General features: G+C 52.4%; 1 protein-coding gene across 7 annotated transcripts in view; it reads right to left on the bottom strand.

The window, feature by feature from the left end:
* SYNE3 (spectrin repeat containing nuclear envelope family member 3) overlaps positions 1 to 27,003 on the bottom strand; it is a 121,589-nt gene that overhangs the window by 41,505 nt on the left and 53,081 nt on the right. For 6 of the 7 annotated variants that reach the window (XM_027569069.2, XM_027569073.2, XM_027569068.2 and 3 more), the window contains 6 exons: positions 18,784 to 18,956; positions 17,602 to 17,911; positions 9,857 to 10,018; positions 7,842 to 8,189; positions 4,321 to 4,457; positions 3,118 to 3,292 (listed from right to left, as the gene is read on the bottom strand). In XM_027569069.2, coding sequence (XP_027424870.2) covers positions 3,118 to 3,292; positions 4,321 to 4,457; positions 7,842 to 8,189; positions 9,857 to 10,018; positions 17,602 to 17,911; positions 18,784 to 18,956 — 1,305 coding nt within the window. Of the gene's footprint in view, positions 1 to 2,238; positions 2,618 to 3,117; positions 3,293 to 4,320; positions 4,458 to 7,841; positions 8,190 to 9,856; positions 10,019 to 17,601; positions 17,912 to 18,783; positions 18,957 to 27,003 lie in introns of those variants that run through there. The other variant, XM_035727881.1, reaches the window with a different exon arrangement.

Here is a 27,003-nt window from a genome sequence, read left to right as displayed (position 1 = left end):
CTATTGTAAATAATGATGCAATGAACATGGAGGTGCAGATACCTTTTCGAATTAGTGTTTTTTGTTTTCTTTAGATAAATACCCAGAAGTGGAATTGCTGAATCATAGGGTAGTTCTGTTTTTAATTTTTTTAAGATTTTATTTATTTGAAAGACAGAGAGAGCATGAGAAGGGACAGGGCCAGAGGGAGAAGCAGACTCCCTGCTGAGCAGGGAGCCCGATGCGGGACTCGATCCCGGGACTCCAGGATCATGACCTGAGCCGAAGGCAGTCGCTTAACCAACTGAGCCACCCAGGCGCCCTATTTTTAATTTTTTTGAGGAACTTTCATACTGTTTTCCACCGTGGCTGCACCACTTTATATCCCCACGAACAGTGCACGACGGTTCCCTTTTCTCCATATCCTCACTAACACTTGTTATTTCTTATCTTTTTAATACTAGCCATTCTGACAGGTGTGAGGTGATATCTCATTGGGGTTTTGCATTTCCCAGATGATGAGTGATGTTGAGCACATTTTCATATGCCTGTTGGCCACCTGTATGTTTTCTTTGGAAAAATGCCTATTCAGACCCTCTGCCCAGTTTCTGCTGAAAAATCTGCCTATAGTCTCCTGAAGCTTCCCTTGTATATAACACATTATTTTTCTCTTGCTACTTTTAAGATTCTTTCTTTAAGTTTTGACATTTTAATTATCATGTGTCTCGCTATGGGTCACTTGGGGTTCATCTTATTTGGAGCTCTCTGAGCTTCCTGGACCTGGATGTTTGTTTCCTTCCCCGGGTTAGGGAAGTTTTCAGTCTTTACTTCTTCAAGTAAGTTTTCTGCCCCCCCCCCCCCCCGCCCTTTATATCTCTTCTCCTTCTGGGACATCTATAATGCAAATGTTATTCTGTCTGATGTTGTCTCAGAGGTCCCTTAAGCTATTTGCACTTTTTAAAATTATTTTTTTCTTTTTGCTGCTCTGAGTGTGCTCCAGGACCCTGTCTTCTAGATCACGGATCCCTTCTGCTGCATGTCGTCTGCTCCTGAACCCTCTAGTGTATTTTTCAGTTCAGTCACTGTATTCTTTGGTTCTGTGACTTCTGTTTGATACTTTCTTGTATTTTATTTTATTTTTTTTGTTGTTGAAGTTCTCGCTGTGTTCACCCATTCTTCTCCCAAAATCAGTGAGCATCTTTATGACCATGACTTTGGACTCTGTATCAGGTATACTAATTACTTCCATTTCATTAGAGTTTTTTTTTTTCTGAGGTTTTACCTTGTTCTTTCATTTGGAACATATTCCTCTGTCTCCTCATTTTGCTTAGCAAAATGCCAAGAAAAAGCTCAGATGTGCCAACCAAAAATATCAGAATATACAACTATATAACATGATCCCAAATAGGCGAAAATTGTCATGAATTATTTAAGGCTTCTGTCTATTGGTGACCATATTGCATAGAAATGGCTAGATGGATTTTCATCAGATATAAAGGGTATTACTTGGGATTGTCTGAGCTAAAATTGATTTTTCTGACACATGTGAAATCCTCAGGGCTCCCCAAAGTGAATTTTACATGGGCTGAAGGGCATCCCCAGAAATACCAGGTTGGAGGGAAAATGTGATGTTGTGTCCCTCCACATGTTAACAGTGGTCCTAAGGGCTTATGGGATTTTGGGCGTTCTTTGTTTCCTTCTTCACAAATCTTTACATCTCCAAGCAGGCACGACTTTCATAACCAGATGAAAATTAATATAAAACGAGGCTTATATCTGATACTCTTTTGTGTCTCCTCCCACTCAGTATGTCTTAGACTCGCTGGACCTGAAAGTATTTTATGGACGTCAGAGCTCCAAAGGGTACCATCAGGCAGTGTTGACAGGCTAATCAGAGCCTGCCTGTTGATGGGCAGTTGTGGTAGATGCCACTGTCTGCTCACCCAACGTTCATTCCTCCTTCTTGCTCACCCAACAACCAGCATTGTGTCTAGATGGCAAAGTGCCCAGTTTCAGGTGTTGAAATAAATTTCTAGGGTCAAGATGGGGCTGCTTCCACCCTGGATGCCAAGCAACAGAGTGAAACTTCCAGGTAAGTTTTGAGTTCTCGTAAATGCTCTGCTTGGCCAGAAACGCAGTATCTCTAGTCTGCGATCCCCAAACATCAAGCCAACTCTCGGCCTTCTCAACCCAAACAAGGCTGGCCATTGGCCAATCAGATATTTTCTATCTGTCTTTTCCTTGTTCTTTATTCTTTATCCTATGAAACCTTCCTGCCGTCTGCTCCATTTTGCAGCTCTCCGAAAGGAGGCTGTCCACTTCATGAAGTGTTAAACAGAGTTTGTTCGTATCATCTGAATTGTCTTCTTTGATCACATTTTAACACAGGGTTAGGTCTGTAATCCGTATAAGCCGGTGCTGGCAATCCCATCATCCTCAGCCAGTGACTGACCGAGGGACAGTCATGTGACCTGGCCAAAGAGATGTACGGAACCTGCTGGGGCTTCTGGGAAGGATGGTTTGCTCCCTGTTTTAAATGGTGAATAGAGAAAGCCTCTTTGCCCCTTGCTGTTCCTTCCTGAACAAGATGTTGTTCACGTGAAGATGCAAGCTTGCTGTGGTGGCAGCCATCTTGGGGCTATGAAGGGAGATGTGGCTTAGAGCTAGAAAGAGCCTGGGTCCTAGAAGATACTGCTGAGCTACCAAGCCAGCCCTGAACCACCTGGAAGTCTCTGGATTTTAAGCTGCCGTTGGTCAGAATTTCTGTCACTTGTTACATGCATCCTAACTGATACACATGCAGTAAAGGTAATGGCCTCACATGCTCTCCCTCAGAATTGCTCATGCTTCCCCCAGAGGACCATCTGCAGGAGGCTCCTAGAGGGAAAGGGTGTGGGAGGGTCAGTACAAAGTCCTGAGGTCACCTAAGAATTGAGGATGACCTTTGTCACTGATAACATTTCCTGTGCCAACTCAGGACTTGGCCAGGCAGGGTGCGGGGAACCCTATCCAGATTCCTGAAGCACCCAGGGACACGTCTTTCCCTGGAAGTCTGGCTACAGTGTCATGTCTGGCTGGGGGCCTCCCTCCTCCCCGCCGCCCCTGCACTGGTCAGCCCTCCTGGTGGGACCTGGTTACCTCGATCTGGGGCAGGAAGGTGTGAATGGAGGGCAGGTCTGGCAGGCTGGCGGTAACATCCAGGAGCCTCTGGGCCAGGGCCCTCCACAGCTGCAGATCCTGCAGAGGCCGCTGGAAACACTGCCACAGCTCCAGCCCTGTGGCATTGCGAAGCTTGGTGCTCTTCCCCTTCATGCTGCAAGGGGGAGAGAGGGGGTCAGTTCAGAACTGAGGCCTCTACCGGGACCCCGAGGGAGCCCAGCACACACTATCCCCATGGCGGGCTCTCCCCCATCTACAGGCTGCTGGGAGTGGCCACGGGGCTTCAGAGGTCTCCCCCTCTGGATTAACGTGCACTGAAGTATGCCAGTTCTCAGACAGACTTGCAGCCCAGCCTCATGACCAGAGAACCTCAAGCCTCAAAGAGGAATCATGGAGCCCCTAGCCTGGTACTGCCTATCCCCAGGCGCCTCGCAGGAGCTAAAGCAAAATCGAAGAGACCATCATCCGGGGCCTTAATAATTTCTGGAAATAATCTCTCAACTACAACATCCAGTCATAGAGAGCCAGCACATAAAACCTCAACAAGAGAAGCCGGATCCGGGCCCCTGCTCTGAGGTATAGACTCACAGCAAGAGGGAGCCCCCCAAGTTCATTTGGAAGGAAGCTCTGTATCAGGCAGAAGGATGCAAGGGGCTCTGGATCCGTGGACAGTTGTGCTGTGTTCACAACACCTCTGAGGCTCACGGAGCAAAAATAGCTACAGGTTGCAAATTTACACGGTGCTCAGCTCCAGCGCAGGTGGATATTTGATCTGCTGGTGTTTGCTGAGCTAGGACACTGGAGCCCCGGCTCTGCCTGAGCCCATGGGCCGAGGCAGAGGTAGAGGCTGGTCTGAAGACAGGCTCGGATGCTGAGGCAGCACCATCTGCAGGCAGGGGGGTGGTGTTTGTCTATTGAAGAGCCCTCCCTTTGGGCCATTATGTGGTGGATGCCTCCCCAGAGTGATGCTACACAGAGACGGGATGGAAATCGGTGAATGAGCCACGCCGCATGGAACAAAGCTAAGTCCAGTCCTCCTTCTGGGAACAAAATACCAGGGGTTGAGGGCACCAGAATTATGTTAGAGTTACCCAGGTGTGATGGTCTTTAATGAGGTCAGAAGACCCTTTGAGTGTGAGGTTCAAGGCACAGCCCGAGTCCCACCTCCCTCAGCCCGGATACCTCTGGAACTCCTGGAGGGCAGCGACCACGCTGTCGGAGAGAGGCTGCGGGTCACGGGAGAGGGTGATGAGCTCCTTCAGCTGGGCCTGCAGCCAGGCCACCCGGGGCTCTTCGGCCACCAGCGCTGTCCGCGTCGCCTACGACACAGGGACGAAACCAGAGGGGCGTGGGAGAGTCAGTGACTGGGGGACGAGCGTGGCAGGTGGGAGTGGGCTAGCCTGGGAGAAGCCCGTCACGCAGGGCAGGGACTGGGGTCTCTGGAAGCTCAGCCCCACCCTCCTGCTCTGTGCCCTGACCTTGGCATTTGCTCTCCCCAAGCTGGCTTTTCTATTATCACTGACCTCAGTGTTGTCCTGAGGGCCCGCACCTAATAATACAAATAACGAATATCTTGGGAACACTGCACCACGCTGAGTGCTCTGGGTGTCCCATTCACTGAAGCTGGGCAAAGACCCTAGGAAGTAATTCTCCACGTCTCCATTGTATACCCAGGGGAACTCTGGCTGAAAGTTTCCTGACAGTTGCGGGGCAAGTAGACAGTGGACCTGACGTGGGAGCTGGGCCCTTTGGCTCTTAGACTCTGCGGCACTGAAGGAAAACAACAATCTAAGGTGCTTTGTGAATCTGGTTCGTGTTATTGGCAGGCCGAGAGGCTATCTCCTCTGAGCACTCCCAAACCACTGCACTCACTGGACTGCATTCTGACACCAGACACAGCCCTTTCCTGCTGTCCTAAGGAAGTGCGGAATTTGACCTTGACCTTGATGCTTGCTGGGCCCGTGCTGAGGAGGAGGTGAGATGGGGTAGTGGAAAGGGCTGGGCTTTGGCATGACACAGGCTGTCCGGGAAACCCCCTCGGCCCCTTCCTAGCTGGGCAACCCCGGACTGTTCCCTCATTGGTAAAATGGGGCCACCCCCTTGACCAGGCACGGGGTACAGAGCAGGAGCCTGGCCGTACCCCCACCCAGCTGCCCCCCATGCAACCTTGAGCCTTGGTCCAGATCCTCCACTCACAGGGACTAGTGAACCAGCCAGCCTCAGTCTTGGGCAAACCACAAGTGAACTGGGACCAGCGTGGAGCTCAAGGGCGCAAGCTCAGACGGATGGGAGGCAGCCGCTAGGGGCAGGAGGGAACACTGTATGGGCAGCGGGATGTGGAATCTGTCCACATTCAATCATGAAGCAAATGTAATGAAATCCGTACAAGTTTTCATAGAAGAGGAAGACACAACTGGTGTGTGTGAACTCGCAGTTTCCAAACCATTCACGAGGAAGCCCCGCACACCCGCTCCCAGGAGGGCTGGCCAGCCTGTGGACAAGAGAGACTTGGCCTTCTGCACCCACGATGTGGGCATCTTGAGTTTCTGGATTGCAGGGATGCCCGGGAGGGGGGCCATGTGAGGCAGCTGTGGTCGATGCTGCGTTGGCCACAAAACCGCTCTGATTTCAACTTCAGCTGCAAAAATCTCCCTGAGGCTGATGAATGGTCCTGCCCGGTCCGCAGGGGGATGCAACAGATCACTCCCCCCGCCCCCAGTTCTCTGTGGGGGCGGGTCTCGGGACTGGGACAGAGATCAGGACATCACGGCCAGCCTGAGCTCCAATGTCCTCGCTCCTGGTCCTTGCCTCTCACGATGCTAATCTGCTAAAGCTGGGAGTCTGAGCTGGTACAGCGGGTTAGAAGCATGTGCTCTGGAGTTAGACTGTCTAGGTTCAAGTTCAAATCCCTGCCTCCACCTGTAGGGTGCATAACCACAGGCAAGTCTTCAACTCATGAGTGCCTCAGTTTCCCCATCTATAAAAGGGGATCATGGCCGTGCCCCCCCCCCGCCCCCCCGCTGAGGTTTGTCCAGCACTCAGCACATTGCATGCCAGGTAAATAACAACCGGACTGTGTCGGTTTGAAGGTGAACATGTAGCTCTTTCACCTGGGGTCCTGATACCACCACTTTCTCTGAAGTGGGCCTGTTTCTCAATAGAGGGAACAGTCCACATTTCCTTCTTGGTGCAAGACGGGATAAGTGCCCTCTACCTTTCCCCTGCTCTGCTGGGCCACAGCTGCTCCCGGCCGAACCAGGTGGGTTTCGTGGGCCTCGTCCCAGGGCACCCCGCCACTCCGAGGGCTGGGTTGGAGCAGGTCAGGTGTGTGTGCCTGCTTCTTCCTACAGAACACATAGTAAGTGCAAAAACAGCAACCGTGTGAATGCTCCCTTACGAACAAAAGTCTTGAGTCAGAAATTCCACACTTCCTTTCATTGATTGCGGTTAGTCACAGCTTGACTGTAATTGAGAAGACACTGGAACCAGGTGGGTCAGAGAGTTCACAGGGAGGTGGTCAGCCTCCTACCTCAGGACAGGCTTCCTGACACACAGCCGGGCGCAGGCAAGAAGCTCTCGTGATGGGACAGAGGCAGGGCTTTCTAGGCTTTCCCTCCCGAGTTTGTCCTCTTTGAGAACTGGCTTTGGCAGGTGCTATGCTAAGCACTTGTTAAGCTTTCATGGGTTCATTCCTGTTGTGCATACAGCTGAGGTTTAAAGCACCTCTCCCAGGACCACGCAGGTAGCAAGGAGAGAACGCTGGACCTGCGCCCAGGCAGTCTGACCCGAAAGCCCCTGCCCTTGACCCCTGTGCTCGCCACCTCCACCTGTGCTGAGGTGGACAGTCCTAAAGAGGAAGCACGTTCCCTCTGGGCAAAGGTGGTCACTACAGCGGAATCTGGGCTGCTACGAGGCTCAGTGAGCCCTGAAGACTATGTGCCTTGTTTCTACCCACACAAACATATTTTTGCAGATGGGCAAGCATTAGAAGGAAGAGAAAAAATAGAACAACAATGCACACTGGAGGTGGGATCTGGGTAGTTCTTCTTTTAGACATTTCCCCTAATGGTGCTAATGTGGAGCTAACCCAGTGAGTTAATAAGTAAAGACAGGAGTGGGGGAGGATGTGAATCCTTATTTGGAAATCTCTCTGTCCATAAGTCAGACCTCCTGAGTGTGTACACGGGTGGGAGGAAGGCAAACGCAATCTGACTGCACGCTGTGTCTGGGTGGGAAGCCACGCCACCCTCCCAGGATGGGCATTGTCTGCTGGGTCTCCCCAGAACCCCATCATCTCTACGCTGAAGAACTTTCCCTCTGACCTAACTCTCCCTGCTCTGGTCTCAGGAAGTCCACCCCATATCTCACCACTGGGCAAGGGAATGGCAAACTCAAAGCCAACCCACCTCTGGTCTTAGTTACCCTCTGACTCATCGTTTGATCCTGGGGATGTTGGGGGTGGGGGGAGTGAAATCTCTCCAGGCCTCAGTTTCCTCATCTGGAAAATGGGTACAAGCACCCAACTTACATATTACACCCAGGGAACTCAGGTTACCAAAGATCCAGGGAAACCAAAGTGAGTGTACTTAAGGCTTAGCTTGATTCACGCCCCCCACCCCCCCAGGCAAGGGAGCTCCAAGTGGTGAGGCTCCGAGGCACACAGGGCACCTGGACAGTCCATGTCTTAGCCAAACGCTGCTTACCGAGTAGAGTCTCCAGCGGGCCACCAGCTCGTCCTCGGTCCCCGCCTTCGCTGCGGGTTCCAGGCCCTCCTTGGCCAGCCTCTGGAGGTCCTTCCTGAACTCTCCCAGCTCGGCTTCCAGCTGCCGCCACTGCTGCTCACTGGCCCCCATGGACCTGAGCTGGCCCTGCAGCCGCTCCTCCTCCTCCTCCCAGAGGACGCGCATCTTCTCCAGAGCTCTGCGCATATCCTCCAGTCCCTCGGTGATCCTCTCTGCACCCAGAGGAGAGGTGTTCTGGATGACGCCCACAGCCTGTTCCTCCAGCCTCCTCAAGGACTTCTCACCCCGGGGAAAATCACTGGCGATGTCCTAAAGGGGGCGGGGGGGTGGGGGCAGGACAGAGAAACACATGAGGGGAGAGAGAAAACATCGGCTGCATTTTCCCGAGCCCCGGGGAAGGTCATGCTAAACACCCATCCCTGATTCCCAGGTTAGGGTCCGGGGCGCCTTTCCAAGGAGTGGACTGTCTGCCTTCGTAGCACTGACTCATAAGGTGAGGACAGAATTCCCTTCCCGCGTCTTTTATAGCCATTTGATTAAGTCAAGGAGAAAAATCTCTATTGGGTCTTTCTGTCTTCAACCCTCTCTGACGTTTGTTGATCTTCCTTTTTACCGAGGACGGAGGCAGCCTCAGGCCCGGAGCCTTCGGCGGGCAGAAGTATGGAGCCAAAGAGAGCCTAGTGACCCCATTTGGTTTCATTATATTTATTTTATGGTTCTCTGCAAATTAGGAGTGAGTGCTGGTTTTCCATTCATGACAATGATGTAAATTTTCCCTTCAAATAAAATATTCATCCACTTTTAATTAAAAAAATTTATATAAACACCTTTAAATCTATTTTGTTTGAAAGTGCCTTCAAAATATTTCACTTTTTTATCGAAGTGTCAACGCATGGAGTCAAGTATATAGATCCTAAGCACTACTGTTCAGAAGGTTTTGAGAAACATTCACACCCGTGTAGTCCATACTGTGATCAAAATGCAGAGCATTTCTAATACCCCAAAGGCTTCTAGAACTCCACATATCTGAAATCATAGAATATATTAGCTTTGGAACCTGGCTTCTTTCAGCAAAATGCCCTTCAGATTCTTCCATGTTGTTGTATATATTAGTACTTTATTTTTTTTATTGTGAGTAGTATTCATATATATATGTGTGTGTATACATATATCTCTCCTGTTCCACGATATGTTTATCCACTACTCTGCTGATTAAAATCTGAGTTTGCTTTCAATTTGGAACTATTACAAATACGGTCCGATGAACATTCTCATACTAGTCATGTAAGATGTTTTGGGGTCATTGTTCATTGGTTTTTTTAAAAAAGAGTCACCTTAAGTACAAATATGAAATAAATGGTACAGGGGCTGTATATCTGTGGCAAAACTTATAACGTGGTCCTTGAATTACTGACGGTAATTAACACTCCCTTTACAGAGGACGTCAGAAGCTCATTCAAGGTCACAGCCATTCAGGAAGGCCAGAGTGGACCAAGCCTCTCACCACCATAGGCCTGATGCCTACGCCAGGGTTCCTTACCCGAGGCACACTGACACCTGCAGTGGGGTCACTCCACTCCACTGTGGAGGCTGCCCTGTGCGTCACAAGATGCGTCACAGCATCTCCGGCCTCCACCCAATAGATGCCATTAGCATCTCCACCCCCCACTGTAACCACCAAAAGGTATCTTCAGACATGGCCGGAATGTCCCCTACTTGAGACCCACTGGTCCAGACCATGCCGCCCTAGCCTTGGGTTTCCAAATGCCCTGCTGGCTCAGAGATTTCCAGAAAGCAGCCGAAGCCCCAAACATACTGCACTAGATTCCATGCTTCTCATGTGGGGTCTGTGTGCCGTGGATTTTGTTATCTCCCGTGGCCCCCAGCATACCCTATTAAACAAATGACAACACAGAGCCCCCATATCTGAGCATTTCCTCAGTGGCCCCCTCTGACCGAGACACAGCCCAGTTTACCTGCAGCATGGAGAGACCGTGCTGGGCGGACAGTTTGCAGCTCCGTCCCAGGCAGCCGTTCACCTTTTCCACCACCGCATTCAGCCACAGCTGGAACTCATCCACATCTGCCTGGAAATCCTCATGCTCCCGGGTCATCTGCTCCAGCAGACTCACTCTGTCCTGTGGGAGGGGAGGAGAGTCACCACCTAGGAAGGTCCCCCCAGAGTGCCCCTGGCCTTCAAGGCCTGCCTGCGTGTGTGTGTGTGTGTGTGTGTGTGTGTGATGCAATCAACCCTCTGTCCTTTTGCCGAAGATAAAGACATCCCAGATGCTCTTCTCTACCTTATTAGAGTCAACCAAGAGACTCTTGGTCAAAGCATGTCCACACCGGGCCTGTCAACATGTTTTCCTGCCATATCCTGGGGGTAGTGCTCAAGACGGGGGCACTGTAACAACTCTTGCTACACAAAGCGATCACTGCAGCATTCGCCCAAGTGCCAGGACCGCTCAAGGAACTTGAGGTGCATTATCATCTCATTGAGCTCTCCTGCCCACCCCATCAGCTGACACTATTATTATCCTGGTTTGACAGACGGGGAAACTGAGGCACGGAGCGATGCCTCAGAGAGCACTTGCCCAAGGTCACCAAGATTCAAACCCAGAAGGCAAGACCGGGCCAATGACATTTGTGCCCTGAGCCGGCCGTGTCGGTAGGGCATACAAATAAACAGCAGGCTGCCCCCATTTCCTCACGGGGACGGTGACAATCCCACTCTCGTTCTAACCACACAGGGACAAGATGGTGTCCTGAGGGCAGCTGTCATCGGGAAATAGCAGTGTCCCTGCTATAAGACCTGTGTCCCCAGGGACTCTGTTTCTCAAACATATCTCTGATCACACAGCCTCATTTCTCTAAAGCCCTCCATGGCTCCCCACTGCCCATAGGCCCAGATCTCAGTGCTGCAGCCTATGGGTCAAGGGCAGGGCCCTGCGGTCAACACCCTGGGCTCGGGAGCCCACTGCCCGCAACTTGAACCCTGGCCTGCCTCGTGCCTCAGTCTCTGCATCGGTACATATGGTTAATAATAACAGTCCCCCACCTCACTGGGGTGCAGTGGGATTAAATGCAGAGCTCACACAACCCCAGTTGCACTGGGCAACTAGTCAGCACCTAATACCTGTGAGCCTTTGATTCCTGTCACTTGCTGTCCCCTGTGCTCTTGTCACACCCAACAGAGTGGGAGTGGGCAAGTGAGCAGCTCCGCCCAGATACGCTGACTTCCAGGCCCCACCTCCTCCGACTTGGCCCGCTGCCCCCAGGCTCAGTAAGGGGCCTTCCCTCTGTCCTGTGCTTTCCTCCTGGCCTTGCCCACGCCTTGTCATCCGCTGCGAGAGCCAAGGGCTCCCGACGCACCGGGCTCTGGTTGACTTCCTCCCCAGGCCCCGCGCAGGGTGGCTCTGTGGATGAACGCTTCCCTAAAGGCAGGAAGAAATCCACATGGAGTGTGGCCAGCAGAGAGAAGTTTTCAAAGGAGAGCCAAGAGCGAAAGAGGGGACTTCCTTTTCATAAGCACATGCTATGTGCCTAAAACCCTGGAACATGACAAGCACGATCTTAATTTTCCCAATGATGCCAAGCCTGCCCATTATGCAGATGTCCAGGCTGATGTTGGGAGGTCATGTAACTCTGGAAGGGCCTTCTAGACAAGATTATAAATGGCCAGTGCCCAATTCCAAAATCACGGCTCTGATCCAGAGGTGGGCTGACTAGACAGTGGATGTTTTCGGCTTTATCCTCCCTGTGGTGTCTGGTGCAGCCAGTTATGTGCTAGGCTGTGGCTCACAAGCTGCCAGAGGCAAACACGTAAAGCAAGCTTGTATTCCAATAAAACTCAAATGTGGACACTGGAATGTGAATTTCGTATCATTTTCACATGTCCTGAAAGATTCTGCTTTTTATTTTCCTCCCTTTAAGGAGGTAAAAGCCATTTTTAGCTCCCAGGCCATACAAAATCAGGAGATGGGGCAGATTTGGCCCACAGGTCCTTGTTTGCTGGCTTCAGCTCTTACTTAGCCAGGGAGCCGGCCATGTCCAGGAGGGCGCTGACCCTCTCCAAAACGGAGTCAAAAGTTCTCAAATGGGAAGTGTGGACAGACATGTGGATTCAGAAAACTTCCCTGCCCTTTGAGAAAGTCCTCACCACACCTGAAAATATGAATATTAATTCATTTAGACCTTTGCAACAACCAGGACAGGGAGGAGAAAATATCCCCATTTTAGAGATGGGGAAACCGAGGCACAGGACCAAGTCCTTCAGTGAAGAGCTGGGAGCCTCCCACTAACGGACAGAGGCTCAGAGCATCACCAGCAGCGCATAGCGGCTGCCTGAATTCCAAACGTGGACCAAGAGACCATGGCCCTCTCCATCATGCCTCCCGTGCTGGCTCCCTCTTCCCGTGGGATTGTCTGCATCCATCAAAACCCTTCCAGAGCTGCCCCTGTCCCCGGGAAAAGCCTCATTTCTGAAAGTGGGTTAGGAATAACAAGCAGAGAATAAATGCAGGGCCCCGGTTGACGATGACGGTGATAAATGTTGTAGCGAAGCGAAGTCTTCCCCCGAACGAGCTGGCCAGCGGCCCGGCGTGTGAGCAATGAGGTGCTAGCTGGCGCTTGGGAAACGCAGAGTAAATAAAAGCCTCCATGAGAGTGAGCAGACGCTGGGAGCCCAGCACAGCAGGCGTCCAGACCCACTCTGTGCCAGGCAGAGCGATCACAGAGCACAATTCAGCCTCGGCCAGGCCGGCCCCGCTGCAGGATGACAGGGGTGACAAATGGGGGAGTCCTCAACCTTCCCTCATCAGACCGAGCAATTAAACCATTGGTGGCAGGCAGAGTTGTCAGGAATGTCAAAACCCAACCAATTAACAAGGGCGGCGTGGATTGATGCCTCTGCAAGCCTGCGCCAACCGCTTTGATTCATGGCCCAGATGCCAGACGGACACGCCCCCTTTGAGAGCCGCCTTGGGAAGCGGCGGGGGGGGGGGGGGGGCGCGATGCTGCTGGGCGCCTGGCCCTTTCACAAAACATAATTGGTGGATTAAAAATAAAACTCATAGTAAACAAGCAGGACCCCGCTGGCAACCAGCCTGCTCTATTCTTGACTCTTGAGGTCTGGAGTTGACAACATGCCATTGCTCACCCCAGAGCTTGGCCAGCAGATGGAGTCCTGGGACCTCCCTCCAGGGGGTGGCCACAAAGGCCACAGTCCAGAGGTGGTCCCCACAGTGCCTCGGTGCTCCTGTCCCCCGCAACACCAGTGGCTTTGCTAATGAGTATTTCGGAAGTCAAATATGGATTTTCAGGGGGTGAAAACTATGGCCTGCTAACTAGCTTGAGAAAGGTTGAAATGGACTCTTCACTGGGGAAAGGCAAGGTATTAATGCAAAGCATGTCCGCTACAGGCTGAGTTGTGACCCCCCGATTCATAGGTTGAAGCCCTAACCCCCAACGTGTTGGTATTTGGAGGTGGGGCCGTTGAGACAGGGATCACTGGAGGTCACGAGGGTGGGGTCCCCAGGATGGGGTCGGTGCCCTTAAGAGAAGAGACAGCAGAAGCTTACTGCCCCCTCTCTCCGCCATGAGAGCAAGAAGGCAGCCATCCACAAACCAAGAAAAGGCTGCTCACCAGGCGCTGAATCTGCCAATACCTTGATCTTGGACTTCACAGCCTACAAAACCATGAGAAATACACTTGTGTTCTGGTGTTCTGGTACGGCAGCCTGAGCGGACTAGAACAATGCCACGGAGACCCACCCTGAGCACAGGCCTGGCTCCCTGGGGATTCTGACACGGCCCTTGTGCTGTCCCTGGGCTAGGAGCGTTTCAGCGGCCCAGCCTGGGATGGCTTTCTTATCTGCCTTGGGAAAGCCTTCCATGCAAGGTGAGGTCTTTGTCCAATGTCCAAGGCAGGTGCCCAGGAGGCATGTGGACCACGAAGGATCTTCAGGGGCCCCAGGACATGCAGCGTTCCCCACCTTGCTTAGGATAGAGCTCGGGCATTTTCCTGTTGTCTAGGGCTGGAAGGCTGGGCTGTGTCCCGGGGCTTGGTGTGTGTTGGGGGGCTATATCCCATTTCACTAATGAGGACCTTGGGGTTGGAAGTTAAATCTCTTACTAAGGACAGTGCCAAAGTTTGATTTGCTCGGTAAATTCTCAGTCTTCGGAAGCTCACGCCCCCCTCTAGAATCTGAAGGAAGCTATAGCTCTTCTCCCCAGCAAAATGCACTCATACAGGTTTGCATATGACTTCAGAGGGCTCGCAGGGGCCTGCCCCGGCCCCTCCCTACCCGGCACCTCTGGTCTGCTATGGCCCAGTCTGGGGGAGACAAGCAGCCGCTCCATGGCTCACCAGCCCCTCCCCGTCCATGGGCTGACAGGGCCCCCCCTCCGTGAGTAGGAACAGAGCAGAGCTCCCAAGGCTCTGGTGGCCAGGAAGAGAAAATCCAGTGTCTGTGAGCTTCAGCCAACAGCTGGAAAAGCCAAACTGAATTTACTTCTCCACGCAGGATCAGGTCACCCTGCAAACACAGGAGCCCCCATGCTCCTGCCCTGCAGACCCTGCTAGCTGATCTCTGCCTCCTGGAAACCCCAGGAAGCACGGTGCTCCCTCCTCCAGGGGCTCCAAACCTCCCACTCACTGCTGCCTTCCCCTTTCTCCGCGTGACCCTCCCTGATGGGCACGGGGCCAGGACCTGAGGCACCGCTGAGGGTAGAGCCTACCTCGAGCATCGCCTAGAACCTTCTGAGTCTTTCTAGTGGGACATCTAAGTGGGCCTGCCACTTAGATGTTTGTTTAAGTCTACAAAATGGGCCCAGTCAAACCTGCTCTATCTACCACACGAGAAGGCTGCGAGGACCAAATGAGCCCAAAGACATGAAGAGACTTAGATGTCGCCAAGAAGAATCGTGCTTTATGATCTTTTGGATCCAATGAGGGGAGGGTCCCCCAGAGTGACCTTGAGGATCTCTAAGGTGACCATTTCCACACGTGGGCCAGGACTGGTGCTCACCTGGGGCCCCTGGCACGCCCCCTCCACACATGCGCGCGCACACATACGCACACACGTGTACACACACACACCCCCACACCCCCACAAGCCTAACTACTTTCCATTTCCTGTCCTCTGCATGCTGCAAAGGCTCTCTGCTGATTGACAGGAGCACTTGTTTCCTATAAAGTCACAACAAGAGGCCACGGGGGCAGGAACCTTCTCTGCCTGGGCCCCAGGGGCAGACCTGGAGAATCATGGTCCTTGCCACCACTCAGGATGTGGGGAGGGCCGACTGGCTACACATATGAGAGGCAGGCTCCCTACCCACGCTGCCCCTCCATTCTGGCCTGGACATAGCTGCCCCACAACCTCCTGTCCCTTCCCTCCGGGACCTTGGGAACTCTATGCCACCAGGCTGAAGGGCGGGGCTCTCATTCATTCAACAAACAGCTCCGGGCACCTGCTGTGTCTCAAGCTCCATGGTGGTTGCTATTTATTCTCATTGCTATTGAGAGTAGAGGTAAATTTCTATTGGGAGGCCATCTGGCAGTTTTCAAAGGGCTCACTTGTGAAACTCATTCAGTCCTCAGCCTGGTTGCAGGAGCCTGGTTGCAGGAGCCTGGTGGCAGGTAGGGTGAGCTGCCCCGAGGCCATGCAGCTGGGAAGCAGCAGAGCCTGGCTTGAACCCAGGTCCCTCCCCAAGCATTCAGGGACCTTAGCCCTGTTCTTTTTTTTTTTAATTCTTTTTTCTTTTTAAAGATTTTTTATTTATTTATTTGACAGAGAGAGACACAGCAAGAGAGGGAACACAAGCAGGGGGAGTGGGAGAGGGAGAAGCAGGCTTCCTGCTGAGCAGGGAGCCCGATGTGGGGCTCGATCCCAGGACCCTGGGATCATGACCTGAGCCGAAGGCAGACGCTTAACGACTGAGCCCCCCAGGCGCCCCCCTCAGTCCTGTTCTTGTCAGTGCATTCCAGGATCCCTCCCTCTTCGTTATAGGCCTGTTGCCCTTCAACTGTAATCAGGAAGGACCCAGCAATATGGTGGGCTAGAAAGCCTGAACACCCTTCCATGCCCGACAGCCAAAAATGCTGCACAAAATTTAACAAGCATTGTTTAAACGCAGGCCTGTGTGTGCACACACCAAAGGAAGAGACATCGAGTGGACCACAAGCAAAGATTAGAGATTGCTAAACTCAGAGGTGTGCGTGAGGTTGTCTTGGGTTTAGTGCTCAGGGTGGTGGAGGAAGTAAGACTTTGGGCCCAGAGGAGGCAGTGCCAAATGTCAGAACCCTCAAGGGCGAACTAGAAAAATCTCCCCATATGCAAAATACAAGAAAGAAGAAGTCTGGGTTTCAGCTTGGGCTCTGGGATATAAATAAAACCAAAACAAATGAGAAAAACAATCACCTTTCAGAGTACGGAGCCAGGGGCCTCTCACATAATTTTGGCTTGGGGTTCAAGTTTAGAAACGGGAACTCCCCAGCAAACACACTGATATGAACAGAGGACTCATGAAGGTGACTTCCTGGGGGAGCCTGGCTGAAGCAAACACAGGCCACTCGGAGGGCCAGGCCCCAGCCACAGGGATCTACAGATAGAGTGCTGCTCGGGACGAGCTCACACCTCTAAACTACAAAGGCCCCAAGGAAATCATTCATCCCATCAGGAGACCCAGTGGATGTCAGGTCAGGCTCTGGACTTCAGCTACCTGAACAATCTGATGGAGACTGTAAACTATGTATACTTAGAATGCTTACAGATGGAGCCCGTATCTGGAAGGAGGGCAAAATTTATACAAGGAGAGAAAGAACAATGGAGGTAATTAAAAAAAAGAAAAATTAGAATTTCTCTAAAAAATACTCATAATTGAAATTGGTAACTCAACAGACTGGTTAAAAATCAAAGATATATGGGCCCATTGGACTCCGTGCTCAGCAGGAAGTCCGCTTGAGCTGCTCCCTCTGCCTCTCCCTCTGCCCCTTCCCCTGCTCGCACACTTTCAATAAATAAATAAATAAATAAGATCTGTAAAAAGATAGTCAAGGATATAATGAGGTGTGGGTATGGGGACAAAGAATGGGCAGAAGGGTGGGGGAAGGTCAAAAGCGAGCAGAGAAGGAAGGGCTAGGGTGGTAGAAGGGAAGGGGGGGGAAGGAGAGAAGCCGGGCAAGGGCGAGCATCACACCATCAGTCAGTGTACACGTGCTAAGCACCACATGTGTAGTCAGCGCTGGGCGGCACCAGGTGTATGGACGGTACACATAGGCTGATGGGTGGCTGAAGGCGGAGGGGTGGGTGGGTGAGTAGATGGAAGGCAGATGTGTGGTAGTGAGGTGGGTGGGCGAGTGCGTGGACAGTGGGTGAATAGGAGCTTGGTTAGGCTGGTGGGAGATGGCTGGATGAGTGACAGATGGCTGGGAGGGTGGGTACAGAGAGATGGCTGGGGGGGATGGGGATGGGTAGTGGGGGGGATAGCGAATGGCAGATTGGGTAGTTCAGTGGGGAGACAGATGGGGAGTGGGTAGGAGGGCGAGCACGTGGATGCATGGTGGTGGCCGCGGGGTGACTGGGTGTTGGGTGCATGCACAGTAGATGGCAAGTACGGGGCGGGGGTAGCTATTTAGGGAGCGAATGTGTAGCTGCATGGGTAAACAGTGGCAGATAACTGGATGCAGGGGTGAAGCTAGAGCCCACCCCACCTCACGCACCTGGGCTTTGGCCTTCACCACACCGTACTCAGCCTTCATCCTCTTCTGGGCATCTTCGTCCACACTGGGGTCCCCGATCCTGTTGAACAGGGAGGCCGCCTCCTCCAGCAGCCGGTCCAGGAGTACGGCCTGGTTGCCCACGTTGTGCAGCAGCACCTGGGCGTGGCTCAGCTGCCACTGCTTCTCCTTCAGGCCCACCTGCAGCTCCACGGGGGCCTCCAGCACCACCATCATCTTCTGGAACCAGCGGTAGAACTCGTCTCGAGCCAGCAGGTACTCGCTCCAGTGTAGCCACACCCACTCGATGCGGCTGCAGACAGAGAGCGTGGGGCCATGATTCCCCATGTCTAATAATGTCCAGAGTGCAGCAGTGTCTGGGGGCTTGTCCCCGGCTCAGGGGAACAGAAGGCTGGGGGCCTGTGTGTGGGTTCCAGAGGTGCCATGAGCTTGCTGCCTCTCCCTGCCTCTTCGCCCACCTCAGTTTCCCTGTCTGTAACATGGAGATGGCCCCATCTATCCAGCCCACATCAAACCACTTTGGAATTCTAGCAGACAGCACTGGGCCAAGTCACCCCAGCCCTCAACATTCTGGGTTTCAGAAAGATGAAGGGGATGCTGGCGGCTCCCGTGTACCGAGGGCCTACTGTGCCTTGCCCTTGACATTTGTTATCCTCTGCCATCTTCTCGACCACCTTCAAGGAACACTTGATGACACCCCTTATCCAGATGAGGAGGCTGGCCGCTCAGAGAGGTCAAGTAACTTTCCCAAGACCGCACAGCAAGTAACCAGCAGAGCAAGGGGCAATCTCAGGTCTGTCTAACCCCCATCCCTCCTTGGCTCCCAGGTCTAGGCAGAGAATCTAGGCTGAATTGCTGGCAAGGCAATTTTCACTCCAGAGCCACTCTGCCATTCTGCTGGAGGACGAACACATGGCAAGTCTACTAGGAACTAATTGTTGGCAAAGCACGAGGGGACTCCCACTGTCTACTATCATCATTAAGCTTGAGTATAATTAGAAAGGGGCAGGCGGCGCTGGCCAAAATCCCAAGAGAACACTCTATTCCCGGCGATCCCAGGACTGGAGAAATGTCCCTTGGGCAGAGGCCCCAGGACAGTGTGGTGGCAGCCAAGGAGGGTCCCCAGCAGCTGCAAAGGCCTGCCAGGGTCCCCAGCCACCCTACCTGTGACAGTGAGTCATGTAGGTGACCGTCTCCTCCCATTGGGCTTTGATGTCCTTCAGCTGGGCCAGGATCTCGGGCTTCTGGTCCTCACGGCAACACGCCAGGAGGGTTTCAGCCACCCGGAGCACCAGGTCCACCTTCACGCGCCCCTCCGGCTCTAGCTGGCATAGTTTCTGTCGTGGACACAAAAGCCAGTTTCCAGGGGTCAGACAAAATGCAAGCGGGCAGAGCCTTGGCAAGACAGTGGCATGTTGGCAAGAGCCAGGACTTGGAGGCCAGAGGGGCTGGGGTTCTCATTGTGGCTCCTGCATCCTTCTCCCGTGACTGTGGGCAGCCAGCTAACGGCCTTGAGGTTGGAAGCAGGGGGCCTCGGAGATGAGCGCACCACCACAGAGCTGATGATGTAACTTCCTTCCCTTCCCTACTTGGCCGCTTCCAGCTCTGTGAACTCAGACAGGTTGCATTATCAGCAGCCTGGCACCCTGGACTTGGTTTTCTCATTTGTAAAATGGGATCATTCATAGTACCTAGCTCCCAGATTTTTTTTTTTTTTTCAGTATGAAATGAGAAAATGCAAGGTGCATGTCACAGTGTGTGGGGCTGTGAGAATCTGCCTCGCAGGTGTACTGACGGGAGTGGGCTTGACCCAGGGCTGCTCCCTCCAGTGACCAAGCAGAAACACCAAGGCAGACCTGTTCCTATGGGCTTTTGGGCTCCTCTGATGGGTGACTGGTCCAGGAGGCTCCACGGCCTTGCCAGACTCCCTTAGATCCACACCGCAGTCCCAGACGCTCCCTGATCTCCTGGATTGGGGGGTCAGACCTGTATCAGACTGACCTCACCTCCCCAGCCTCACGGGGCTCCCAACTCATTTTCTCTCACAGATGTTTCCCTATCAAACATCTTGAGCTTTTTAAAAAAAAAAATTTTTTTTTAAGTTAAATTCAATTTAAGGAACATATAGTGTATTATTAGTTTCAGAGGTAGAGTTTAGTGATTCATCAGTTGCATTTAACACCCAGTGCTCATTGCATCACGTGCCCTCCTTAATGCCCATAACCCGGTTACCTGTTCCCCCACCCACCTCCCCTCCAGCAACCTTCAGTTTGTTTCCTATGATTAAGAGTCTCTCATGGTTTGTCTCTGTTTTCTTCTTATTTTCTTTTTCCTTCCCTTCCCCTATGTTCACCTGTTTTGTTTCTTAAATTCCACATATGAGTGAGATCATATGATAATTATCTTTCTCTGATTGACTTATTTCGCTTAGCATAATACCCTCTAGTTCCACCCACGTCGTTGCAAATGGCAAGATTTCACTTTTCTGATGGCTGAGTAATATTCCATTGTATATATATTACCACATCTTCTTTATCCGTTCATCTGTCGATGGACATCTTGGCTCTTTCCACAGTTTGGCTATTGTGGACATTGCTATAAACATCAGGGTGCATGTGCCCCTTCAGATCACTACATTTGTATCTTTACAGTAAATACCTGGTAGTGCAATTACTGGGTCATATGGTAGCTCTATTTTTGACTTTTTGAGGAAGCTTCCAGAGTGGCTGCACCAGCCTGCATTCCCACCAACAGTGTAGGAGGGCTCCCCTTTCTCCGCATCCCCACCAACATCTGTCGTTTCCTGACTTGTTAATTTTAGCCATTCTGACTGGTGTGAGGTGGTATCTCATTGAGGTTTTGATTTGGATTTCCCTGATGCCGAGCGATGTTGAGCACTTTTTCATGTGTCTGTTGGCCATTTGGATGTCTTCTTTGGAGAAGTGTCTGGGCATGTCTTCTGCCCATTTCTTGACTGGATTTTGTTTTTTTGGGTGTTGAGTTTAAGTTCTTTTAGATTTTGGATACTAGTCCTTTATCTGATAAGACACTTGCAAATATCTTCTCCTACTCTGTAGGCTGTCTTTTGGTTTTGTGGACTGTTTCCTTTGCTGTGCAGCAGCTTTTTATCTCGATGACGTCCCAACAGTTCCATTCTGCCTTTGTTTCTCTTGCCTCTGGAGACCTGTCTAGCAAGAAGTTGAGCAGCCGAGGTCACTGAGGTTGCTGCCTGTGTTCTCCTCTAGGATTCTGATGGACTCCTGTCTCACATTTAGGTCTTTCATCCATTTTGAGTCTATTTTTGTGTGTGGTGTAAGGAAACGGTCCAGTTTCATTCTTCTGCATGTGGCTGTCCAATTTTCCCAACACCATTTGTTGAAGAGACTGTCTTTCTTCCATTGGACATTCTTTCCTGCTTTGTCGAAGATTAGTTGACCATAGAGTTGAGGGTCCATTTCTGGGTTCTCTATTCTGTTCCATTGATCTATGTGTCTGTTTTTGTGCCAGTACCATACTGTCTTCATGATTACAGCTTTGTAATAGAGCTGGAAGTCTGGAATTGTGATGCCTCCAGCTTTGGTTTCCTTTTTCAACATTACTTTGGCTATTTGGGGTCTTTTCTGGTCCCATACACAGTTTAGGATTGTTTGTTCCAGCTCTGTGAAAAAAATCATGATGGTATTTTGATAGGGATTGCCTTGGTAGCATCGACGTTTTAACAATATTTATTCTTCCAATCCATGAGCATGGAATGTTTTTCTATGTCTTTGTGTCTTCCTCAATTTCTTTCATAAGTGTTCTATAGTTTTTAGAGTACACATCCTTTACCTCTTTGGTGAGGCTTATTCCTCGGTATCTTATGGTTTTTGGTGCATTGCATGTAATGGGATCCATATAATTTGGTGCAACGCATATAAATACATGATTTCTCTTTCTTCTGCTTCATTGTTAGTATACAGAAATGCAACCGACTTCTGTGCATTGATTTTATATCTTGCGACTTTGCTGAATTCCTGTAGGAGTTCTAGCAATTTTTTTGCTGGAGGCTTTTGGGTTTTCCACATAGAGTATCATGTCATCTGCAAAGAGTGAAAGAGTGATTTCTTCTTTGCCAATTTGGGCGTCTTTTGTTTCTTTTTGTTGTCTGATGCTGAGGCTAGGACTTCCAATACTAAAACATCTTGAGCTTTTAATCTCATCTTGGCATTGGCCTCTTGGAGGACCCAGACTAAGACACCATGTCTAGCAACTAGTACGCCTCTGATTAACATCAGCTCTTCTCCTTATTGATTGGTATTACCTACTTCTTTGGTCACTAAAGCGTGGTCTCTGCAGTAGAAGTACAACTGGATTCCAATGCCAAAGCCACTCCTTCCTACCTGAGTGACCTTCATCATGGTACTTAGATTCTCCAGGCCTGTGAAATGTGGGCCTTATGCCACCCAGGGTCCTGGTCACATTCCCTGATGCAGGGAGAGCCCCAGGGCACACCGCCTGGCCACGTTCCACTGTCAGCCACTAACGAACTGTCCACTGTCAGTACTGTCTTTTCCCACCTTTGATCCCTGTTCACTGACAGCACATTTGCTTACAGCTCCAGCTCTGTTGCCCAGCCTGTCTCCCTGGGGGCTGGCAGCCAGCCTTCTCAGTATGAAATCCCAGGGGGCTGGCCGTCTCTGACCCTTCTCTGTGGCTGGCACCGGGACCAGCTGGGGGGAGCCAGATGCCACTTCACTGACAGCTGTCACTGGATCACTCTGGGCCTCCCTTTCGCACCCTGAGATAGTGATAACAATCCCCACTTTGTCTACCTCATAGGGTTATACCATTAATTTTCAAAAATACAGTTACTTAAAACATTGATGGGTTAGTATACTTTGTAAACAGTTGAGCTATGCTGTAGATCCTTTTCCAACATGTGCAAATGGGCAGTGGTGTCAATCCTTGTCACCTCATAGGAGAATGGTTACTGATGATGATGATGATGATGATAGAGAGGGGCTTCCCCTCCTCCCTGTGTTATCAAAGAGAGACATTAAACAAGCTTCTTCCACAGGCTGTCTCTGTGGTCTATGAGTGTGGGGGTGGGGGGATGGGGAGAATGGAGAGCAGGGAGCTACCCCAAGAGGGGGAGAGAGGTTTCGTTTGCTTTTGGGCCCGGCCGAGCAGTGGGATACAGCAGGGCCCCAGAGGGTCATGGCTGCAGCAAGAACCCAACAGAGACACCGAGTCCCGCTCAGCAGCAGGGAGCGATGTGGAAGACAAAGATACTCTAGTGATTGGCGTGGACTAAAGATCCAAGGGCCCCTGCGGTTTGTTCTGGGCCGAGCGAGATTACCCACGCCCTGCACAGAACATTTCACATCACTCAGGAGCAGGGGTCCCACGGTGAGGCTCGGGATTTCTTACCATCCCATGAGCTTGACTCTGATGAAGGACCTGAGATTTCTGACCCCCGGCGTCGAGGAGGAGACAGAATGTGCACACCCCAAGCTCACAAGAGAGGTGCCACGGTAACGGCAGTTTCATAGACAAGGGCACTGGGAACCCACAGAAACCTGGAGCTTTGGGGACAGTTCTCTGCAGCAGTTGGAGTGGCCTCCCCATACCTGCTGCCCAAATGAGGCTCTGTCAGTATCTAGCTCCATAAACCCAGGGAGCCAACAGTTGTAGGGGAAGACACTGAGCTCAGTCTCTCCGTCACCCCCAGAGACAGCAAACCAGCCAGGCCTGGAAAGTCCCCTTGAGGACCACGGCCCTTATCCCACAGCCTAGTGTCCTGACAGTGTGACCTCCCCCAGGCCTCTGGCCCTTTGCTCTCCTGCCGCCCCTGCTCAGCCAGGTGCAGGATGGACGGAGGGGACATGGCAGACCCCCTGATCCACTGCCCTTTGCAGGGGAGTGAGTCTGTGGCTTCCCTACCAAAGAGAGGAGAGGCCAGGCCCAAAGGCGGACAGAACACCAAGCCCTTCCTGGCCCAAAGCAGAAACCTCTGCCCCTAAACCAAAATAGCAACCAATGGGATATTCACTGTTGGCCTGGGGCCAGGAGGCTGGGCCTAAGCCTTTAAGGAGAAGATTCCACCTTCCTTCACCGCTGTCATGATTACACTCTCTTGCTGGTGGAAGGTTCTTTTATAGCTGATGGAGGGCAAGATCCAGGAGTGCTTGGCAGGAGCGACTAGCCAGCTGGGAAGGGGTACTTGACCTGCAGCCACAGAATGATCCTGCTTGGAAGGAGCCAGTGAGGGCTACAGTCAGGTGGGGGTTGGATGGAGGGAAAACCTCAGGGGAGAGAAGAACAACTAGATCAGGAAGGCTGGAGGAATGGGGTTAGTCAGAGCTTTCCCCAGTGCAGCCAAGATGAGGCAGGAACTGCACTGGGTACTATGCTCCGTACCATGCTGGGCACTATGTGCAGTACTGTGCTGGGTACTGAGTTGGGCACTGTGCTGGGTATTATGCTGGGCACTCAGTGGGTACTATACTGGGCATTGTGCTGGACAATGTGTTGAGTACTATGCTTGGTACTGAGTTGGGCACTGTGCTGGGTACTATGCTTAGTACTATGCAGGGTGCGGAGTTGAGCACTGTGCTGGGTATTGCGCGGTACCATACTGGGTACTATTCTCAGTACTCTGCTGGGTACTGTGTTGGGCCCTGGGGTCCAGGTTGAACAAATAAGGCCTGGCACTTGCAGGCTGTGGTGGGGTCTGCAGCCAAGAGCACAGAGGACTGCAAACAGGCCACAGACACCGCAAAGTAATGATTGGAGCTCCAAGGAGGAATGTGGGGAAACCCAGGGAGGCTTTTTGAGGAGGTGGCACTGGCACCAACTCTTAGCGACATGGCAGCATCTGCGACAGGGGCTTGAGCAGAGGCAGAGAAGCACAATGTGTCCGGCATTTGGAAGCCAAGTCCTAGGAAATGCATCCTGTCTCCGACCACAGAGGGGGGGCCTGGAAGCCAGCTAGGAAGCAGCTCGGCGGAGGCGAGGCCCCGAGTGCAGGGCCACGGAGGCTGGGAACCAGAGGGCAAAGAGACGAGATGCCGGGACCTGGGGGACCAGCTCCTGGAGGCTCGGGCCCAGGCGGGGAGGGTCAGCATGCACCTATCCCTGCATCGAAACCACGAGAAACTACCTCAGCCACTGGGCCGGCTCTGCCAGGGGGGCCTGCAGTTGGCCAAGGGCCCCAGGAAGTCATTCGCCTCCATGTTCCGTCCCTCCCACCGGGCGGCTACCTCCACGCGCACCTCCACCCCAACAAGCTGAAGCTCCAGGTGCTCCAGAAACTCTCCTGAGGCGCCACGGCCACACGGGGATTCGAACCCCAGCCTGCCAGAGCCCTATTTCCCAGAGCAACACTCTCTCCAGTCTCCCTTCCCAGAAGGCTTCCACCACCATGAGGGTCCTTGAGCTGCACAAGGGGGAGAGGGCTCTTCCTGCACTTTGCAGGAGGACGCGGGACTCACTCCTGGCCACATAGCTATGAGGCATCACAGCGGGATTGGAACTCACATCCTGGCTGCTCTAGCAAACAATTACCAGGAACGCACATCACTGAGCTGGTGGGGGGGGGGGGCGCCCACAAGGGAGACCCCCAGGCCCCAGAGAGGGGTCCCATGGATTAGAGAGTTGGAAAAGTCCCTAGCTGCTCCCTTCACCAGATGGCAAGAGCGAAAGGTTTTCTTTCTTACTGCAAAATTGGTTTTGAAATGTCAAAGCCCAGAAAAGAGCATGCCTGAGCCCCGTGGGAGAGCCAGCGGTGAAGGACCCAGGACAGGATGCCTCCGCCTAGGCTCCAAGTCAAGTCTCTGGGCCAGGCAAGGGCTCTTCCTAAGGACCACCCTCGCCTCGGAGGAGGGTAATGACCTGCTGGTGTAAGGGTCCAAGGTCCAAAGGGATGAGTACCCTGAGACAGCGAGTATATATGCAGGGCTGTGGTGCCCCAGGACGGAGAGCATCAGGAGCTGGGGCACGGTGGGGGGGTGGGGGGGTGCTTCATTTCACAAGCACACCCACACCCACGCTCAATAAACAGGAGACTCGTGCTTGCTGGGGGTGGGGCGCGGGGGGCGGAGACAGTGCTGGAGCAGCTGAGGCCAGAAAACAGGGTTGTGTAGGGCGTGGCAGACTTTGACACCAGGTGACGTTTGGTTTTCCTTTGGTGGGCAATGGGGAGCCACGGAAGGTTTTAGAGGAGGAGAATAACATCGATAACATCAGGACACCCTGTGTGCTGTGGATTATGTGCATACCTGTCCCCCTTTATGTAGTGAGCCCTGGAGTAAGGTGGACCTTGCCTGCCTCCACTGCCCCAGGCCCCCTCATGGGGATGGCCAGTGATGCTCTGGACTCAGCCCTGGTTTCAAGCGCTGACGAGATCAATTTCTGGAGTTTTGGCTCATCACTGTGTCTAGGAATCACATTTTGTTATTGAAAAGTAGGGACAATAAAACCACATTCACAGGACTTTTGTAAAATTAAACATAAAAGCGGAAAGGGCAGCCCCGAGCATGTAACAGGTGTCGAATGAATGTCGGGTCCCCTCTCTCGGTGATCTGGGAGGACTAATCATTGCATAAATGCCTCCTGGTGGCAATAATAATGCTGCTGATGAGAAAGGCCAAGTCTGACATGGGAAGGGGCTTCAGGCTGCCAACTCCTCTCCAATGGGAGAATCCTTCAACCCCTGACCATCTGAATTTCCAATCCACCATCCCCTGTTGCAGAACAGACGTCCAAGCCCCCTGGCTTGCTGTTTCAGGCTGTCACCCTCTGACCCCTAACCACCTCTCTGGCCCTGCCCCCTGCCTCTGCTTGATGCTCGGTGCTACCCCAACACTAGCCTTGTTGGGACTCTGAGCATGCGCTTTGGGCTCTGCCCACCTCCAGGCCTTTCCTGCACTGCTCCCTCTGCCCAGAGGCCCCTCCTCCCCACCCTCACCCCTGCATCCCCCGACCTGACTACCTCCTCTGTATTTTAGCTTCAACAGTAAAGTCACTTGTCCCCAGAGGCTTCCCTTGGAGCCCTGGGTTCTCTGCTCACTTCACCGTCCCATTGGGAGGCCTCTGATCACATGACTTAAAAGTCTTCCCACCTTTCTGCTATGATGGTCACTTGGTGGGCGGGCTTTAACCAGCCCCATCAAGCACTTGTTCTTGGTTGTCCTAGAAAGGTCACGTGGCCCAGGATGGTGAGTGCTCAGATGGCGCCCACCAGGAGGCAGGCGACGTTCACCACTGGGAGAGGCAGGCCCCTCCACGCCTACCCTGCAGGAGCAGGGCTGTATTTAATTAAGGTGTGTGTCGGGAGCAACCTGAGGGCAGGGGACAGGAACGAACCGATTACCTGGGGGTCCCAAGGTCATGGTCCAAGGCCTG

Source organism: Zalophus californianus, chromosome 6 (assembly GCF_009762305.2).
Source record: "Zalophus californianus isolate mZalCal1 chromosome 6, mZalCal1.pri.v2, whole genome shotgun sequence".
NCBI classification, from domain to species: Eukaryota; Metazoa; Chordata; class Mammalia; order Carnivora; family Otariidae; genus Zalophus; species Zalophus californianus.
This window is presented reverse-complemented; position numbering and strand designations above follow the sequence as displayed.